General features: G+C 38.4%; 2 protein-coding genes across 2 annotated transcripts; both read right to left on the bottom strand.

The window, feature by feature from the left end:
- Positions 1 to 1,913: 1,913 nt before the first annotated feature.
- On the bottom strand, positions 1,914 to 11,843 carry LOC112721693 (uncharacterized). The gene is made up of 4 exons (XM_072206076.1): positions 11,813 to 11,843; positions 4,871 to 5,562; positions 4,561 to 4,796; positions 1,914 to 2,114 (listed from the first exon to the last, which is right to left on the bottom strand). Exons 1-3 carry the CDS (start codon positions 11,841 to 11,843, stop codon positions 4,644 to 4,646), a joined length of 876 nt encoding a protein of 291 aa, XP_072062177.1. The 3' UTR covers positions 1,914 to 2,114; positions 4,561 to 4,643.
- On the bottom strand, positions 9,321 to 20,835 carry LOC140176183 (uncharacterized). Its single transcript, XM_072206075.1, has 6 exons — positions 20,641 to 20,835; positions 18,270 to 18,461; positions 16,112 to 16,175; positions 12,278 to 12,969; positions 11,968 to 12,203; positions 9,321 to 9,521 (listed from the first exon to the last, which is right to left on the bottom strand). Exons 1-5 carry the CDS (start codon positions 20,833 to 20,835, stop codon positions 12,051 to 12,053), a joined length of 1,296 nt encoding a protein of 431 aa, XP_072062176.1. The 3' UTR covers positions 9,321 to 9,521; positions 11,968 to 12,050.
- Positions 20,836 to 21,921: the final 1,086 nt, after the last annotated feature.

Below are 21,921 nucleotides of genomic sequence, written 5' to 3'. Positions count from 1 at the left end.
TACAATATGATATTGTGTTTGAAATTGAGATATTTGATTGGGATTGGTTAAAATGGTGGATTGGTGGTTTGTGAATTTAATAAAAATGTTAACATATGAGTTGAGGAGGCTTGAGGTTGATTTTTGGTATGTTTTGGTCGGATTTGAAAAGGGTTGAAATTGGTTTGATTTGAAAATGGAACTTAGTGGTTTTGTATGAAAATGTGGTTTTTGGGCTTACTTTGACGGAGCATATCTTGGTCTCCGGATCCCTGATTAGTGTCAAACTTGTTTAGAAATAAAATCGGATCGAAGATGTTTATGCCATTCGAAGAACGGATGAAAAATGACTTAAAACAAAAAAGTTATGCCCGTCAGAAGATTGGGGTTAGAAATTGGAATTCTACAGCTTTTTAACTTAGTAAAATTTTTGGCAGATCGTAATCCCACCCATACGCGTGGCCGACGCACACGCGTCACTGTCAATTTTTTACTCCCCCACGCGTGCGCCTGGCTGACGCATTCGTGTCGATATACTGATTCAAGTGCCCATCCAAAGTTCCCGAGAGTTGTGCGGGTTTTGTGCGGGTTTTGTGCGAGGAGCACAAAACGCACCCACGCGTACGCGTGGCTGACGCGTAGGCATCACTTTACTTTTCTCCCATCCACGCGTGCACATGGGCGACGCGTACGCGTCACTTTAACTTTTCTGCTTCCCACGCGTGCGCATGGGCGACGTGCACGCGTGACACCATTTTCATCAAAAGTTGATTTTTGATTTTCAAGCCAAATTTTAGACTTCTAAGCCTCCGATCTCACCCCTTATGTCCTAAATCCTTGTGATATGCCTAGCCATGGGAAGGAGCTAGAAAATGTGTTAACTTGTGGATAAAGTAATGGGGGAATTAATGATTAATGATGAATGATGATCAAAGATTATTGTATGAGATACTGAGGATGATTGTGGAAGTGCTTTATATGCCATGAGCCAAAGGGCTGTAATTGTTAATAATTTGGCTAGTTATGGATTGTATTGTGATCCGAATGGCTGAGATATTACCGAATTATGGCTGAGCTATTATTGAATTATGGCTGAGTATGATTACATATATGCGTATTGAATGAAATGTGAATGTTGCACTTCCACTATCTGAGATACGAGTTTCTCTAGGTGAAAGTAGTGGCTAGCCACCACGTGTTCTAGGTGGAGACTCGATACTCTGTTGACCCTATGTCGTAAGTGTGGCCGGACACTGTGAAAGTTCCGGATGAGCTCGTCCCCGTGAATAAACACCAGTGCGGGTGTTGTAAATATGTATTGATGATTATGATTGAGTATAACTCGAGTTTGGGATGCACGACAGAGAGACAGTCTAATGGTTAGCTACCAGGACTTGTCGGGTTTGCTTTATAACCGACAGATGAGACTCATCAGCCACTAGGACACACATACATCATGTGCATTATATGTGAATTGTTTAGAATGCCTAATTGACTGCATAATACTTGCTAATTGTGTAATTGCTGTATCTACTTCCTATTTGTGCATTTTCTTGTTGATATAATTATGTTTGCAATATTAAATTATTTATGACGGTTGGGAGGTCTGCAGGATTTGGAAAGGGAAGTGTTAGTTAGACTGAAGATCTTTAGTCAGTTGCCATTTATGGTTTAGTCTGTTTATAAGCATTGATTATCTGTTGGAAGTTCTAGGATTGCCTTTGGCTTTCCCAGGACATTACATGTTAGATATGTTGTAACACCCTAACTACCAAAGCTCACGCTTCCGGCTGCGTAACTCTGATAGCTCGGACATTACGACGACACTTATACTATTTAATACTAAAATATGAGCCTGTTTAAAACTTTAAACCGCAATACCGCTCCCAAAGATACTTTCGTTCGATAACGTACATCCATAAATACCATACAACTTACAAAAACTCATAAAGAGTACATCCATATATATACATACATATATATAAATAATATTACAAACATAATCCAATACAATTTCTATCCCTCTTACAGATTATATCAAGATAAAGGCGAGGGTACAATAAACCATAACTAAAACAATATAGAGCATCACAACAACAATTAAATAAGCTCTTCGTAACTTCTGCGCCCATATCCTGAAAGGGGAAAAATGTAGGGGGGGTGAGAACATCATCCTCGAAAGGGTTCTCAGTAGAGGGTTTTTAGGAATTACTGTAATAGGATACATGAAGATAATCGCACCAGTGATTCATAACCGTCTTATGCCTCTTTTCAAAAACAACGGTTTACAATGAAAGTAAAGTCGGAAATCTTTTCAGAAAGAAAAACCGTTCAATTCTCAAAAACTCAAAAGCCTTTCAAAACGGTTTATCTATGCGGAACCAAAATAGCCTTTCATAATTTATTCCAAACCAGAAACACAAAACCGAAATCAACCATCAGTTCATCTCTTTCCAACCACGGCCCTAGGCCCAAACAATCCAACCAACAACCAATCACCACCATCCAACAGAGTCCCAGATGCAAACACAGATAGGAAGTTCAAGTACAAACAAATAGTTATTACAAGTAGAACAGTTAGCAATTAATCACATAGGCAAACCAAGTATAATATGCACACCCAACCAATGTCACACAAATGCATATGATGCATGCCTGTCCCTAGTGGCTGATGATATCATCTGTCGGTTATAGAGCCAACCCGACAAGTCCTGGTAGCTAACCATTGGACTGTCCCTCTGTCGTGCATCCCCAACTCGAGTTATACTCATCATAAACTTGATCATAATCATGATCCATATCCATCACCCTCACTGGTGAATATTTATCCATCACCATCACTGGTGAATATTTATGGGGGCGAGCTCATCCGGGACTTTCACAGTGCCCGGCCACACTTACGACATAGGGTCAACAGAGTATCAAGTCTCAACCTGGAGCACGTGGTGGCTAGCCACTGCTACTACCCAGGAAAACTCGTATCTCAGATAGTGGAAGTGCAACATTCACATTTATCAATGATTCAGCATAAACATGCATTCAATCTCATCCATGGATCAACATCCATCTCAGCCATCCGGCTCACGGTTCAGTCCAGAACCAGCCAATATTCATATCATACACAGCCATTCCGGCTCACGGTTCAATCCAGAACCAACCAATATTTATAATCATACATAGCCATTCCGGCTCACAACAAAACAGCACTTCCACATTCAACATCATAAATTCATAAAATCAGCATTTAAGCCATAAATCACTTTTTCCCCAAATCATTTCACTTGAAATAGAGTTTCAACTCTTTTTAGCCTTGACTTTGAAGATCTCATTTTTAAATCATCTCAGGCTCATAAGCCAAATTTACTCAAAGTGAGTTTCCTTTTTAAAGCAAAGCCACTCTCGGCATTCTCTTTCCAAAACTTCCAAAACCATGGAAAGTTAAAGATTCTTTTTGGGAACATCCAAAATCACCCATCCAACAATGGGATTTTATAACAAAAGTTTCTTGCCAGAGTCCCAAGTCTTTAGGGAAGGTCAACTTATATAAATTCCTTAAAATTCATTGAAACTTTTAAAATCATAGATTCCCGGTTCAAGTAAATAAAATTGAATTTATTATGAAACCGATCATACAAAATCACAAGTTCCAACCCGGTCCAAAAATCAACTCATTTGAAACGGAACCGGTTCATTTGAATCAAACCACTTTCAGGTTTCTTTTTGGAACCCATTTTTCTAACTCTTCCAAAATGCCTCAAACTTGATTACTCAATCAAAAGTCTAAATTCCTTTAAAATCACTAAAAGCTCCTTTTTATATTGAAATCAATATTAGAGCCTCATTCTTTCCTTCAGTGATTCAAACTGTACAAATAGTTCATTTCTAAATAAGCTGAACTCAACGCATAAAGTTCATTAAATAAATTAAGCTTGAAAACATAAATATTCTCTTAATAAATCAATTAATACAATTTCTCAAATCCAACCCTTTTTAAATAACTTTACAAACAAGAGTAGGATTTTGTAGAAATTTCGGCAGCACCTCCCCTAAAACTTGGACTTTTGCCACCCGGTTCGGGTCCCAACTAAACCGATTCTCATTCCTTTTTAACAGCCCAAAACCAGAAATCAATTCAAAGGCAAGCTAAATCCAACAGTCGCCTCAGTGGCATCTCTCAAGGAAACTATTTCAGAAATCAACTCAATATCAATCAATTTAACTCATTTCCAAAGCTTTAAAGAATCGGTTCAGCAACAAATCATTTATCAAAACCAAATCAGTGAAAGCAAACCAGGCTGAATTTCAAAGAGTATACTATCTTTCACATCATCAAAACAATTGACTCAATTCAAACCAATCCTCAACGGATTAAACTCAGATTTCAAATATTTAAAGAATCAGCTTCAAAACATTACATTTCACAAACCACACGACAATTTAGCCAAACCAACATCCATAGTCATTCGAGTCAATCAATTGATACATAAGGCAGATACAATCACCAAGTACACAACATCTCACATCAGTACCCATATGTAATAATTCCAATAATAAACTATAGTTTTCGGAAAGCGCCCCTACCTCAAAACGCAGATTCCATAACTCAAACGCATCACAGAGTCCTTTCCGCCTCGACCCGAAATCAACAATCAAAATCCCGGCTACTAAACCACAACTCCAAACCGTTTTCTCAGCAACCACAACGACTCGAACCAAAGGAACGGCTGAACCGAAACAGCGGCAATCTCTGAACTGGTTCCGCAGCAGCCCGGCAGCCACCTCAAGTAGTAGCGGCGACCGGACTCCGGCAATGGCGCCTGGAACCCACATACAGAGACGTTAAAGCTTCCAGAATCTTAAACGAATGAAGACCGAATTCAAAAATCCTTACCGGCAGAGTTTTCCGGCGACGGCAGCAGGGTCTCAAGTGGCAGAAGCTCAGCCCGGAGCTCCGGCAGCAATCCCGGAAGTCACAAGACCATCCCTGGCGGTCAGAATCACATAGATGCAGCTCTCTTCTCCGGCAGCGACACCCGCGGCGGCCTGAAACCCCTTTTTGACGGCGGTAATTCCGATCAAGGCGGCACCGGCGACGCAAGCGCGGATGGACAAGGTGGCTGAACCCCGGCTCAGCCGCAGATCTCTCTGTCTCACCTGTTCGGTGTGACTGGACGGTCTTCTCCTCAATGGCACGGCGGCAGAGCAAATTAGATTGGCGGCGGCAGAGGTTACGGCGCGCTCGGCGGCGACGCGGGTTGGGGGTGCCGGCGACAGCGGTGGCTTCACCTTCTCCGTGCGCGCTCCTCCTTCTCCATCGGTGGCAATGGCTCGCGCTCTCTCCAGGTCGCGGTTCTGCCTGTGTTGCTGCGCAAGGATGATCGGCGAAGGTGGCAGTAGCAAGGGGCGACGGCAACTGCGACGGCGGTGCCGCCCCTTTCTTTCCTCTGGGCTCCTTGTTTCGCGACAAAAGGCAGAGACGGCTGGGCGTTAGCGACGGCAACCCGTGGTGGCAGTGGCACGGCTTGCTCTCTCTCGATCTCCACCCTTGGATGTGCGACGGCGTTCCTCTCTCTCCCCTCCTCCCTCAATTTCATTTTTCTGCCTCTGCTCCTTCCTTTTTCATGGAAAGAGAGGAAGAAACCGTGTGTTGTGGCTGCTGGGGCATGGGGGAGCAACGGGTTACCGGGTAGGGTTTTAGGGTTTCATTTCTTTTTTTTTTCAAAATAATTAGGGTTAGGGGCATTATGGTAATTTTGCATAAAATTGGGAATAACATAGTAATTGAAACTCAATTAAATCCAACCCTAGTTATATATAGAAAATACTATTTGTTCCTCATTTTCGCAATTTGTTTTCAATAAAATGCCCAAATCTAAAAATTAGAAATAATATAATTAATGTCTTCATTTTTCCAAAATAGTAATAGTAATATTTAAAATATTTCTTATATAATCCAAATCATATAAAATCCTTATTATTTCATAACTATCAACCTTATACTTTAAATATAGAAAATAATCTAATAATTATAAAATTGGATAATAATCATAACTTATCTCAAATCCAATAAATCAAAACTTGCCTTAATTATCTTTAATATAATAATTTCTGAAATTAAGACTATAAATAACTATATAATTTGAGACTTGATCATGATAAGACTTTTTTAAAAGTTCTGGGTCTTACATCCTACCCACCTTATAAAAATTTTTGCCCTCGAAAATTGATACAAAACGAAAGAAGTTCCATAACAGTTCACCCTTGAACACATTTAAGGAAGAAGCAAAAATATCTCATCATATAAACATATATACGATTTTCAAATACTTTGATTGTCATATGCATAAGGGTGCAAAGGTAGGAGTGTGATTGCAAAGCAAACGTTACAAGATAGGCTCAACGCACAAAGTCATATGATCTCAAAGCTTTACAAAAACTTGAGGTACCAAATAGGATGCAAATCAAGATGGGCGTTCACAAAGCAATGATGACATGGTTCAAACATGTGAAACATGATGGGGTTAAAACAACGTGCTTAACCTCCTCACACTAATCTCATCTCAATCTCCAAGCTTCAACTTTCCAACCCCATTAAGCACTTTACAATCCTCACATCCAATCATAGGCCAGACAACTGCAAGCCCGTTCGCAAGGAACGAAACACCCAAAATTCATAACGTTGCACACCTACCGCTTCAACTTCCGTATACACATATCACGTCTTAAAGAACTAATGCATCGCGTTACTACGTCTACAAGTCGCACGTGATATCAAAACAATTCTCGAGTCTACTCAGAAGGATACAAAACTTTAGAAAGGAGAGGCAAATGTCAAGGACCATACTCATAGATTCGAGACAGAGTATCCAATTCCAAATAAACAAGGATGCTCAAGCAATGAAGTTTGCTAGACACAATTCAATTGACAACTTCAAAGATAACCCTTGGATCACGGAAATTCAATAGGATCAATAGGAAGGAGAATCAGCGCATTAGTTCGGAACAATTTCAAGCTGAGTCGAAGAAGTAAGAGGTTTACAGAAAAGAATATCTCAGACCCAAGTCAAGCTCACAGAACTCGAGCATACTTAAAATACTTTCGAATACATTGTTCTTAAAAGAATCGAAAACTTCGCAGTTTAAAAGAAAAGTTAAGCAACAAGCCTCCTTCAAGAGAAAAATAAAAGCATAATCATGGCTTTGCTTTAATTCAATTTCATGTTGAAGTAGATTTTGTAGAGTTCCAAAAATAAATGCACACAACCTTGGCTAAGAGCTAAAATATTTCTTCAAATATTTTAGAAAGATAATTAGATGCACAACTTAACCAAAAGCAGTTCATAAAACTCGGGAGAGGAATCAAAGGCTTGTTCAAAAATTCTCAAAGTTCATATTCAAACAAGCGTGTATAACATTCGTAGCAAGGATGAAAGAGAAAATTAAACTCCTTTTAGAAAAGAAACTCCAAGGTAAAAATTTGCACACAATCTGGTAAGGAAATAAGTGGTGTGTTACAAACAAACCGGTTTCCACTAAACAAGGAAGCTTTCCAAAACTTCATTTAAAATGGCGCATGCCAACTTTAAATTAATTTCGTCAAAATTGGACAATGGTTTTAATCTCAATCAAACAACAGAAAATAAATCCCGTTTAATATTTCGTCAAAGAGAATTCGAGACTTCTTTAAAAGGTTCAAAACAAGACTCCAAAAGCGTTCTTGAAATCACCATCTCGGAAGAACATTCAAGAAGTTTAAGATGTACTAAAAAGGAGTCAAGCCTTGCAAGAAAGGATCTTAAATTAGAGTAGTTCAAACAAGATCCACTAAACATGAAATATCAAACAAGTTTTAAATTGATCCAAAAGAATACAAAAGTCATAGAAAAGACAACTCAATCATTTGTAATTTTTCAATGATAAATCTTTAACTAAAAACTCTTGTAGAGAAAATGAGAGAATAAACAATGCACTAATTTGAAACGAATCAAACTGACTCACATACGGATGAGATTCACAAGAGAGGACAAACCAAGATCAATGGTAATTTCACAAGATGTAAAAGATTAGTTAAAAACAGAATCATGTATGACACTCATAGAGGTGAAAAGCTTAAGAAGGAGCGGGTCTGATCATAAGAAGAAAGCTATGAGTCCAACATTTTCAAAAGAACAACAATGGCATAAACCATGTAGTATGCTAAATCAAACTCAAATCAAAATGAATTAAGTAAAGTTTATCAAATGAAACTCAACCGGGATAAAAGTGAAAAATTCCCTTTCTTTCCAGAATTTTGAAAAATATCCAAGTACATAATCAAATGAAGATGTGCATTGGAACTATAGTAAAGTTACTAGAAAGTCAACTTGTATTTTAAGTAGGTGCAGTTCTATAAACCAGTAAAAGTACGGTTGAGGTATTAGGAGTAAATAATTGTTAAACTGTATAAGAAATCTTCAAAGTTCATATATAGATAAGTATGTATCTAATCAACAGCAATTTTTATAAAAATCTCAAGATTGGCTGTGATCACTGTCAAGTAAGAGAAAAACTGAATCAACAATTTCTCAAAGAATGGACTCAGAATCCGGAGTTAAAAGTCACAGCACATTAAGACAGGTTCACGGCTATATCAAAGAATACTTGAATCAAGAAGAACTCAAACAGAGGAAGAAGGATGCAACAAGGATCTTAAACCAGCTTATGCACTTAAGGTCAAACAAGAATGCATATGGATAGAGGAATAGAGTGAAGACATCAAATTACTTTTCAAAAGGACTAGCAAACAAGAACTTCAAGTTAGGATATAAAAGAACGGGTCGACTCGAACAAAATTCAAGACACACAACTGAATAGCCTCGAGAAAAAGTTTCTAACGTTCCCCCAAAACCCGTGATTCGCTTTACTCGAAACTCGTATATCATCTATGATAACCCATCAGTGCTTTCATATACATAATTCACTAGTATTAGGCCGGCCAAACTTAATATCAGGAATTATGCAACGCAAGACTAACAGCGTTAATCAATAGATCGTCATGTGCATAAAGCTCTAATTCTCATCATTCGACAAGACCTAATACATGACAAACACTCAGAGTATGCAACTGAAGCATAGTCAGTCCATTCCTCAGGCTCTACAGGAAGAACTGCTCTGATACCATAATGTAACACCCTAACTACCAAAGCTCACGCTTCCGGCTGCGTAACTCTGATAGCTCGGACATTACGACGACACTTATACTATTTAATACTAAAATATGAGCCTGTTTAAAACTTTAAACCGCAATACCGCTCCCAAAGATACTTTCGTTCGATAACGTACATCCATAAATACCATACAACTTACAAAAACTCATAAAGAGTACATCCATATATATACATACATATATATAAATAATATTACAAACATAATCCAATACAATTTCTATCCCTCTTACAGATTATATCAAGATAAAGGCGAGGGTACAATAAACCATAACTAAAACAATATAGAGCATCACAACAACAATTAAATAAGCTCTTCGTAACTTCTGCGCCCATATCCTGAAAGGGGAAAAATGTAGGGGGGGTGAGAACATCATCCTCGAAAGGGTTCTCAGTAGAGGGTTTTTAGGAATTACTGTAATAGGATACATGAAGATAATCGCACCAGTGATTCATAACCGTCTTATGCCTCTTTTCAAAAACAACGGTTTACAATGAAAGTAAAGTCGGAAATCTTTTCAGAAAGAAAAACCGTTCAATTCTCAAAAACTCAAAAGCCTTTCAAAACGGTTTATCTATGCGGAACCAAAATAGCCTTTCATAATTTATTCCAAACCAGAAACACAAAACCGAAATCAACCATCAGTTCATCTCTTTCCAACCACGGCCCTAGGCCCAAACAATCCAACCAACAACCAATCACCACCATCCAACAGAGTCCCAGATGCAAACACAGATAGGAAGTTCAAGTACAAACAAATAGTTATTACAAGTAGAACAGTTAGCAATTAATCACATAGGCAAACCAAGTATAATATGCACACCCAACCAATGTCACACAAATGCATATGATGCATGCCTGTCCCTAGTGGCTGATGATATCATCTGTCGGTTATAGAGCCAACCCGACAAGTCCTGGTAGCTAACCATTGGACTGTCCCTCTGTCGTGCATCCCCAACTCGAGTTATACTCATCATAAACTTGATCATAATCATGATCCATATCCATCACCCTCACTGGTGAATATTTATCCATCACCATCACTGGTGAATATTTATGGGGGCGAGCTCATCCGGGACTTTCACAGTGCCCGGCCACACTTACGACATAGGGTCAACAGAGTATCAAGTCTCAACCTGGAGCACGTGGTGGCTAGCCACTGCTACTACCCAGGAAAACTCGTATCTCAGATAGTGGAAGTGCAACATTCACATTTATCAATGATTCAGCATAAACATGCATTCAATCTCATCCATGGATCAACATCCATCTCAGCCATCCGGCTCACGGTTCAGTCCAGAACCAGCCAATATTCATATCATACACAGCCATTCCGGCTCACGGTTCAATCCAGAACCAACCAATATTTATAATCATACATAGCCATTCCGGCTCACAACAAAACAGCACTTCCACATTCAACATCATAAATTCATAAAATCAGCATTTAAGCCATAAATCACTTTTTCCCTAAATCATTTCACTTGAAATAGAGTTTCAACTCTTTTTAGCCTTGACTTTGAAGATCTCATTTTTAAATCATCTCAGGCTCATAAGCCAAATTTACTCAAAGTGAGTTTCCTTTTTAAAGCAAAGCCACTCTCGGCATTCTCTTTCCAAAACTTCCAAAACCATGGAAAGTTAAAGATTCTTTTTGGGAACATCCAAAATCACCCATCCAACAATGGGATTTTATAACAAAAGTTTCTTGCCAGAGTCCCAAGTCTTTAGGGAAGGTCAACTTATATAAATTCCTTAAAATTCATTGAAACTTTTAAAATCATAGATTCCCGGTTCAAGTAAATAAAATTGAATTTATTATGAAACCGATCATACAAAATCACAAGTTCCAACCCGGTCCAAAAATCAACTCATTTGAAACGGAACCGGTTCATTTGAATCAAACCACTTTCAGGTTTCTTTTTGGAACCCATTTTTCTAACTCTTCCAAAATGCCTCAAACTTGATTACTCAATCAAAAGTCTAAATTCCTTTAAAATCACTAAAAGCTCCTTTTTATATTGAAATCAATATTAGAGCCTCATTCTTTCCTTCAGTGATTCAAACTGTACAAATAGTTCATTTCTAAATAAGCTGAACTCAACGCATAAAGTTCATTAAATAAATTAAGCTTGAAAACATAAATATTCTCTTAATAAATCAATTAATACAATTTCTCAAATCCAACCCTTTTTAAATAACTTTACAAACAAGAGTAGGATTTTGTAGAAATTTCGGCAGCACCTCCCCTAAAACTTGGACTTTTGCCACCCGGTTCGGGTCCCAACTAAACCGATTCTCATTCCTTTTTAACAGCCCAAAACCAGAAATCAATTCAAAGGCAAGCTAAATCCAACAGTCGCCTCAGTGGCATCTCTCAAGGAAACTATTTCAGAAATCAACTCAATATCAATCAATTTAACTCATTTCCAAAGCTTTAAAGAATCGGTTCAGCAACAAATCATTTATCAAAACCAAATCAGTGAAAGCAAACCAGGCTGAATTTCAAAGAGTATACTATCTTTCACATCATCAAAACAATTGACTCAATTCAAACCAATCCTCAACGGATTAAACTCAGATTTCAAATATTTAAAGAATCAGCTTCAAAACATTACATTTCACAAACCACACGACAATTTAGCCAAACCAACATCCATAGTCATTCGAGTCAATCAATTGATACATAAGGCAGATACAATCACCAAGTACACAACATCTCACATCAGTACCCATATGTAATAATTCCAATAATAAACTATAGTTTTCGGAAAGCGCCCCTACCTCAAAACGCAGATTCCATAACTCAAACGCATCACAGAGTCCTTTCCGCCTCGACCCGAAATCAACAATCAAAATCCCGGCTACTAAACCACAGCTCCAAACCGTTTTCTCAGCAACCACAACGACTCGAACCAAAGGAACGGCTGAACCGAAACAGCGGCAATCTCTGAACTGGTTCCGCAGCAGCCCGGCAGCCACCTCAAGTAGTAGCGGCGACCGGACTCCGGCAATGGCGCCTGGAACCCACATACAGAGACGTTAAAGCTTCCAGAATCTTAAACGAATGAAGACCGAATTCAAAAATCCTTACCGGCAGAGTTTTCCGGCGACGGCAGCAGGGTCTCAAGTGGCAGAAGCTCAGCCCGGAGCTCCGGCAGCAATCCCGGAAGTCACAAGACCATCCCTGGCGGTCAGAATCACATAGATGCAGCTCTCTTCTCCGGCAGCGACACCCGCGGCGGCCTGAAACCCCTTTTTGACGGCGGTAATTCCGATCAAGGCGGCACCGGCGACGCAAGCGCGGCTGGACAAGGTGGCTGAACCCCGGCTCAGCCGCAGATCTCTCTGTCTCACCTGTTCGGAGTGACTGGACGGTCTTCTCCTCAATGGCACGGCGGCAGAGCAAATTAGATTGGCGGCGGCAGAGGTTACGGCGCGCTCGGCGGCGACGCGGGTTGGGGGTGCCGGCGACAGCGGTGGCTTCACCTTCTCCGTGCGCGCTCCTCCTTCTCCATCGGTGGCAATGGCTCGCGCTCTCTCCAGGTCGCGGTTCTGCCTGTGTTGCTGCGCAAGGATGATCGGCGAAGGTGGCAGTAGCAAGGGGCGACGGCAACTGCGACGGCGGTGCCGCCCCTTTCTTTCCTCTGGGCTCCTTGTTTCGCGACAAAAGGCAGAGACGGCTGGGCGTTAGCGACGGCAACCCGTGGTGGCAGTGGCACGGCTTGCTCTCTCTCGATCTCCACCCTTGGATGTGCGACGGCGTTCCTCTCTCTCCCCTCCTCCCTCAATTTCATTTTTCTACCTCTGCTCCTTCCTTTTTCATGGAAAGAGAGGAAGAAACCGTGTGTTGTGGCTGCTGGGGCATGGGGGAGCAACGGGTTACCGGGTAGGGTTTTAGGGTTTCATTTCTTTTTTTTTTTCAAAATAATTAGGGTTAGGGGCATTATGGTAATTTCGCATAAAATTGGGAATAACATAGTAATTGAAACTCAATTAAATCCAACCCTAGTTATATATAGAAAATACTATTTGTTCCTCATTTTCGCAATTTGTTTTCAATAAAATGCCCAAATCTAAAAATTAGAAATAATATAATTAATGTCTTCATTTTTCCAAAATAGTAATAGTAATATTTAAAATATTTCTTATATAATCCAAATCATATAAAATCCTTATTATTTCATAACTATCAACCTTATACTTTAAATATAGAAAATAATCTAATAATTATAAAATTGGATAATAATCATAACTTATCTCAAATCCAATAAATCAAAACTTGCCTTAATTATCTTTAATATAATAATTTCTGAAATTAAGACTATAAATAACTATATAATTTGAGACTTGATCATGATAAGACTTTTTTAAAAGTTCTGGGTCTTACATATGTGGGTACGGTTACCATGCTGAGAACCTTCGGTTCTCACCCATGCGGATTTTGTGGTTTTCAGATGCAGGTCGTGAGGCTTCTCGCTGAGGCATGCTGGAGACTTCTGGATTAGCAAAGATCCTTAGTTCTCTGGACTTTATTTTGGTTTTATGTACTTACTTAGATACTTATTATCTCCACTAAATAAATATATATAATGTTTGACTCCTCTTAGAGGTTGTTTTGGAGAACAAGTTTCTGGTAAATTGTCTTTTGGATTTCTCTTGGGTTTCTTACTTTATATATATAAATGTATACTTTTATGCTCGGACCGGTTATCTTCGCAAACCGGGTCTTGAGTTTATCCTTTATCTGTTTCGTTACATTATCGATCGGAGTGTTACGCTTTTCAATTTAACGATTTTGGGTTACCCCTTTCTTTTCAAAGGCTCCTAATTATAAACATTTCTCACACTACTATATGTACTAAATTTTATTTTTAGAGGTCGTAATACCTCGTAACCTCTGTTTTATGACTTAAGCATAAGGCTCTGTGTGGTAGGGTGTTACAATCCGAGGTGTGCTTTATCACCCTGTAACTTGGGCCAACTGGCCTGGGATTATCGATTGAAAATCCATTATCAAAAGCTACCTTGAGACGAAACACTTAGGGTTAACAATTGAAATATCTCTCTCGGTCAAAAAAAGAAGAAATTAAAAATATTCAAGGATCAATAAAAATTTAAGAAAAGGAATCTCATAATATCATCTGCACTTGAGTTTTGAAGAATTCTTCATTCCCAAGATTTTAAGATTCATTAAGAAAGAAGAGAATCCGTTTATGATCACAAGGTTACTAAACCCCATTGTTAAGATGGATATGAGCTTCAAGGAGATTCAATTATTCTTTATTGAAACCTATTCTTTTCTTTTCTTTTGCTTGAGGACAAGTAAAATTTTAAGTTTGGTGTTGTGATCGTTCGTATATTTTATTTTTTTCTTGCTTTTAATTCTTATTTTCTTAGGTTTAATCACAGTTTCTTACACTAATCTTATTACTTTTAAGTATCTTTTGCTATTAAGGTATTTGCTAAGTGTTTTCAAGGAAATATGATTGAAAGAAAGGAAAATCAAGTAGCAGAGGAAGTATGTTCAAAAAAAAGAAAGCATTTCATAAAGAGTCAAAAGCCAACCACATAAGGATCAAGCCATACAAAGCCATGCAAGAGAACAAGGACATGGGCATGCCACGCCCTAAAGAGGACAAGAAGGGGTGTGCCATGCCCCAAAGGAAGCAAGCCATGTATGCCACGCCATAGCTGGGGCGTGCCATGCCCAAGGAGATAAAGACCAAGGCGTGCAACAGATGGTGGAGTGTGCCAAGGAAAAGAAGGGCGTGCAACGCCCCTGGAGAGAAGTGAAGCCAATGTGCCATGTGAAGAAAGGCGTGCCATGCCTGGCTGCAAGAGTGGAGGGGAGAAAGTGTGCCACGCTTGAAGAAAATCAACCCCTGGGAGCAAATTACAATGTTGTCAATCCTGACCTCTTCACACTCAAGTGACCATAACTTGATTTAGAGAGGTCCAAATGAGGCAGTTCAAGTGGCATTGAAAATCTAACATCTAGAGCTTTGAAACGATATGCATATATCTATAGTAGACATTCTGTTTAGACCAGGCCCTGGCAAACTTAGAATGGAAGATGATGTTCCCAAAAGCAAATGTAAACCATCTCAGCAGGTATAAATCAAACCACTCTTCCCTTTTAATAAATTTCATAGGTGAAATTGGTAGAACTAGGAAGAGAATGCACAGATTCAGGTTTGAGGAAATATGGCTCACCCATGATGATTACAAGAAAGTAATAGAAGAGGTCTGGAAAGAACACCCCGGGGACATACAGGAAAAAAATCAAAGCTTGTAGAGGAAAGCTCAACAAAAGGAAATTGAAAACTATGGAAACATTCCAAAAAGAAACAATTTAGAGCAGGAAGAATTGACTCGCTTAAACACTCAAACCCAAGATGAAGATGTTCTACAAAGGCATAGATCCAAAGAAGTCGAACTTGATGAGCTCTTGAGGATAGAGGAAATCTGGTTGAGCCAAAGAGCGAGATCAAGCTAGCTCAAACATGGAGACAAGAATATGAGTTTCTTCCACCATAAAGGCTCATAGAGGAAGAAGAGGAACTGGGTGAACTCTATAACAGATGACGCAGGGGTTAAATATGAAGATAAGGAGTAGATTGAACATATTATGAGAGGTTTCTTTGAAAATCTATTTTCATCAGAGGAGACTTGCGATGTGGAGGAGTCGGTTGAAGTTGTCAAGGGAAGAAAAAATAAAGAAATATATGATTTCTTCAACAATGATTTCTCGAAGGAAGAAGTGTCATAAGCTCTCCATCAAATGTACCCAACAAAAGGCCCTGGGCTGAACGGGATGCCAGCACTGTTTTACAAAAAAAATGTAGCCAGTAGTAGGTGAAGATGTTACAAGGACAGTTCTAAAGATTCTAAATGAAGGAGACAACCCAAAACCCCTAAATCATACCCACATCTGCATGATCCCAAAAGTAAACAAGCTGAGACATACTAGGAAAATCAAACCGATCTCCCTATATAATGTAATATTCAAGATTTCCACAAAGACAATAACAAATTGGTTAAAATGCATTCTACCACAAATCATTGGAGAGTTTCAAAGTACGTTCGTACCTGGAAACTTGATAACAGACAACGGACTAGTAGTATTTGAAATTTTTAACTTCATGAAAAAGAAAATAGGAGAAAATAAAGGTTATGTGGGCATGAAGCTGGACATGAAAAAGGCATATGATCAGGTGAAATGGAATTTCTTGAGAGAAGTGTTAACATCAATGGGGTTCCCAACAAGATGGGTTCAAACAATCGAAAGATGTGTGAGTACGATGTCTTTCTCGATCCTCCTAAATGGAAATCCTAGCTGAACTTTCCAGCCTTCAAGAGGATTGAGGCAAGGAGATCATCTCTTGCCATACTTGTTCATTTAATATGCGGAGGTCCTATCAGGAATGTTGACAAAGGTTCAAAACAGCAAGCAGATTCAAGGGATTAAAATAGCGAGGGAAAGCTCAGAGATAAGCCGCTTTTTTTCGTTGACGATAGCATTTTATTCACAAGAGCATCAGACCAATCCATCCAAGAGTCAAAAATGTTGTAATCTCATACTAAAATGCATCTGGACAGTGCATAAACCTAGGGAAGTCGGAGATGTCTTTTAGCCAAAACATATCTACAAACAGAAAAATGATCATTTAGGATTGATTAGGTTTTAAGGCTGTGGAAAGCCACTCGAAATACCTCGGTTTACCAACTTTTGTGGGCAGATAAAAAAGATAGGTTTTTACTACGTCCAAGAAAGGGTATGGAAGAAACTCAAAGGGTGGAAGGAAAAAATGCTTTCAAATGTCGGAAATGAAGTTCTGGTGAAGCTAGTGGCCCAAGCAATCCCAACTTACATCATGGGATATTTCGAGCTCCTAAGCAATCTTTGCCATAACATCGAATCGATGATTAATCGATTTTACTATGGGCCAAAGAACGGAGAAAAGAAGATTCACTGGGTTAACTGGGATAAGATGTGTTAGCCAAAGAGATATGGTGGTTTGGGGTTCAGAGATATAGAAGCGTTCACTTTAGCACTTCTGGCAAAATAGGGGTAGAGGTTGATAAAAAAAATTCTGACTTTTTAGCTGCAAAAACAATTAGTGGCAAATACTATAGAAGAAAGGACTACCTAAACTAAGCACTAGGATACTCCCCATGCTACACCATGGAGGAGTATATGGCAAGCAAAGGACATAATAGGAAGAGGAGTGATAATGGAGAATAAGGGATGGAAGGAAGGAAAGAATATAGAGGGACCCCTGGCTGCCTAAGCAAAATTGCTCAAAACCTTGGAGCCCCCTTACTGTTCTAAAACCAAACTCAACCATATCAGTACTAATCAAGAGAGAAGATGTTGCATGGAATTAGGAGTTAATAAACCAAGTTTTTCTACCCTTTGAAGCAAGGAAAATATTAGAAATTTCATTATCAAAGATAGCACAGTCAGATAAATTCATATGGAAAAATGCTAGAGACGGTGAATTCAAAGTTAAAATTACTTATCATGAAATCAAGTCACAACACCAGCATCCATCAGACAACTCATGTAATAGTGATGAAAAGGAGAATACCTGGAAGAACCTGTGGTGAGTCAAGGCACCACTGAGGATTCTGAATTTTCTATGGCGCCTCTTCCAACGATCCCTTCCTACAAAGAGGAACCTGTGCCGAAGAGGAGTAAGCAATGTTCACGATGCTTCAAAGAGGAAGAGGCTAAAATCTACATCTTCAAGGAGTGTGTCCTCGTGAAGAAATTCTTATTTGCGTCACCCCTTTCTCTAAGAATGGAGGCCATGCAAGAGACGGAATTGAGAGATTGGATTGCCAGAATCTTGGAGAAACTGGAGAACAAATAATAATCCCTCTTTTGTTTCCTTCTTCAACAGTTATGGAGAGTAAAGAATTTGTTGATCTTTGAAGGGGTGGAGGCTCTGATCGAAGAAGAAGTTAAAAGTCGAAAGGGCTGCTGTAGAATTTTAGAAAGTAAATGAAACGAAAGAGAGAATAGTAAGAAATTCACAACAAAGGGAACAATTGAAAGAAAGTTGGGAACCTCCACCCACCGGCCAAACAAAAATTAATATGGATGCTACAATCTCTGAACGTAATAATGGTGGAATTGGTACGGTGGCGAAGGATAATTTGGGCCTCATCCAAGCATCGGCAACCTGGCCACTTTCAGAGGTCTCTAGGCTCATGTGGCCGAGGCCTTTGCAATGTTCATTAGAGTAAATTGGGTAAAGGAATGCTGCTTCCTAGAAATTATAATGGAGAGTGATAACTTAGAAATGGTGAATGCCTTGAAACAGTGGAAGGTAAATGAAACTTGTTTTGGTGCCTTCATAACTGATACTCTCTCTTTGGTAGGATGCTTTAGATCTATAGTTTTTAATCATGTCAAGAGAAAAGGAAATAGAGTTGCTCATGAACTACCAAAGTTGGCTCTTACCAATTCAAACATTATATGGATGGAAGATTCCCCTTATCATGTACAAAATTTAGCATGGCTCGACATTTTGGGTCCACCAGTTGAATGAAATCATAACTCTTTTCCAGCCAAAAAAAAGAACATGATATTTCAAATTTAAATTTTGAATTGAAAAAAATAAGTATATTTATAAACCTCTTCTTCTATTGTTTAATACTTTAATGTACTCATCTAGTTAGTTCTCCCCTTTCTTATTTTTTCAATCATGATCACAATGGTCATGGTGGTTGATACGGCTGCAGTGAGGTAGGTCACATGGCGCGGGATTGTAACGAAGGAGAAAGTGTTGGCGCTTGCTACAACTGGCAGGGATGAGTCATATGGCCAGGGATTTCAACCAAGGAAGAAGCAGATGTGGAGGCATGTACATTGTTGGTGGTGGTAGTGAATCTGCAACAACTATATAGGGATTCTGGGCATTTTCCAAGAGGCTGCTCAACAAGCTCCTTGAAAACAAGGTTTGATCACTTTCGATTTCTATAAATTTTTAGTTTCGAGGTTTTTCATTTGATGTTTTTCAATTTTTTTTTCAGATCTACTTTATTTTGAATTTTTTTATTTTTCGGCTTCAAATGCGTTTTGATTGCAACGCGAAGAAACAACATGAGCATCAATTACGTATGACTTCTTCATATGCATCGATCGTTGCGCTGTTCATGGTAGGTTAAGAGTGCATATCAGCTTCGTGAGGCAAGCTTCTTTTTTTTTCTTGGTAGTTGATTGTTTAAATTGTGATGACTTTCTTACTCTTTTTTTTTTTAAATTTTGAAAGCACGTGCACTAGTTTGCAAATTTGATCATGCAGCTGATTATGTGTTGAGAGTGCTATGTTTTGATTGATTATGCCTATTGATCTATATGGAGTAATGTGTTATACAACTCATGTTGTTGTGTCATCTTTTAAAGATTTTTCATTTTTATTCAAATTGTATGGCATAAGCTTGAATAGCCAATGGAATTAGACTTTTAGAGCATTTGATGAGTATGAAAGGATAGAAAATACACGTTAACTAACTCTTCAGATTTTGGTTTTTTATTTTCAAAGTAATTTATACATTATTACGCTACAAAAGGCCTTATTTTGATTATTGGCCTTATTTTCAGCATAGCCATCTCATAAAGTTTTCAAAGCAAAATCTTCAATTGATTTTGAATTTTCTTCTTTTTGCAAGTTGAAAATTGTAGAGTGTCACCAAAATATGATTTTTCTTTTTAATATGAGGTCATATTCATTTTTTACACAGTATTATCAATAAACATTGCCAGTTTTCTCATTTTAATTATTTATTCTGTGTGCCAAATACTATGAGTACTAGATGCGTTATGCGGTTCATGGAAACCAAGGTGGAAGAGAAATTGCAAACTATTTTTTAGACCAGGTAACAGAAATTTATTTGACAGTATTCTTCCTAAAATACATTTATCTGGTTGAATTTCATGTTAATGCTCAGTTTATCATGTGCTTCTGCTCATATTTTACATGAGCTTTTCTAAAGTGATTTAACAAATAATTGCAAATGATAAGGCTTTTTAAAGAATGAAAATATGAAATATAATAATTAATATCAAATGACAGGATTACATATCCAAGATGCAGAGACTATATTTTAATAGTAATTTTTAGGGTTAAGTACGATTTTGGTCCTTAAGGTAGGGGTTGAAAATTTTTTTCGTCCTCAACCTTTTTTGCTTCAAAATCATCCCTAAAGTTTAACTTATTTTTAAAATCATCTTTTTTACCAAAATTTAAATTTTTATTACCAAATTACCCCTAATTAAAAAAATAAAAAAGAAAAATGGATTAAAAGAAAAGGGCGAAGGGAATCGGGGGAGGGGGTTTTCCAGGGAAGAAAAGGGGAAGGTGGGGAAGGGAAGGTGCAGAAGAGAAGGGGAAGGAATCCGCCGCCGCTGCTCTTCGCCGCCGTTGCTCGTCGTTTGGTCCTTACCACTGCCGCTGCTGCTCGTCGTTCGGTTCTCGCTGGCAAATCTCGCTGCTCCTCTTCCTCGCGTTCTACTCCACTGGAAGCGGCATGCACTGCGATGGCTTCAACCCACCATGACGATGACGGTGGCCAGGCTCCTTTCCAGTGGCCGCGACATGCACGAACAGCGGCAGCAGTTTCTCCCTCTTCATGTCGCATCGCCGCATCATCGTTTATCCCCAATTTTGCTTCTATTTCTGGTTTTGTTAATCATATTGTTAATCACATGTTTCTGATTCTGATTTTTTTAATCCACCAATTTTGATTCTGATTCTGATTTTGTTAATCACATTGTTTCCAATTTTGATTTTTTGTTCTTCTACTTCTGGTACTTCCACATCTGGTTCTGCTTCTGTTTCTAATTTTGATGCTTTTGATTTTGCTTCTGTTTCTAATTCTGCATCTGATTCTTTGTTCTTTTAATTTTGATGCTTCTGTTACTTCAGTTTCTGCTTCTATTTCTATTTCTAATTTTGCTTCAACTTTTGTTTCTAATTCTACTTATGCTTCTGTTTCATTGTTATTGCTGAAGAAGAAGGAAAAAAAAGAGATTGCTTCATTGTTTTTGCTTTTGCTTCATTGTTTTTGTGCTTCTAATTCGAATTCAGATTCATTGTTCTTGTGCTTCATTGTTTTTTCTTTTGATTCATTGTTGCTGCTTGCTAGTGATTTTATTGTTGTTGTTGCTATTGATGGAGAAGAACAAAAAAGAAGAATAAAAATAGGGTATTTTGGTGAAGAAGAGGAAGGATATTTTGGTCCATAGGACAGTTTTAAAAATAAGTTAAACCTCAGGGACAATTTTGTAAGTAAAAAAAAGTTGAGGACGAAAAAAATTTCAACCCCTACTTTAGGGACTAAAATCGTACTTAACCCTAATTTTTAAGGTAAATCGCAGAAGTGAAATCTATGACTTCAAAAGTCGAGGTCAACATATACTGTAAGTCATGTTTAACGAATTACGAGAGGGAAGATGAACACTGAGTTGAAAAAAATTTTGTTTTTAGTTGTCTTTTAACTATTTTGAAGATCTATTTTTTGCCCCATCACTGTGGTTCCTAAACTATGATAAGATACAATTGAAATTCTATCAAGTAGATGCACAATTTGCACTTACACTAATATTTTCCCTATTTTGCTATTTTCATGCTTTTAGTATTTTCCCTGTTTTGGTATTACTCAAGTAAAGTCAATGACAACTTTGGCAGTAATAGTATGCCAAATCTCAGGTGATAATATATTGCA

This window comes from Arachis hypogaea, chromosome 11 (assembly GCF_003086295.3).
Source record: "Arachis hypogaea cultivar Tifrunner chromosome 11, arahy.Tifrunner.gnm2.J5K5, whole genome shotgun sequence".
In the NCBI taxonomy this organism is placed as follows: Eukaryota; Viridiplantae; Streptophyta; class Magnoliopsida; order Fabales; family Fabaceae; genus Arachis; species Arachis hypogaea.
The sequence above is the reverse complement of the archived record's forward strand: the minus strand, read 5'-3'. Positions and strand labels throughout refer to the sequence as shown.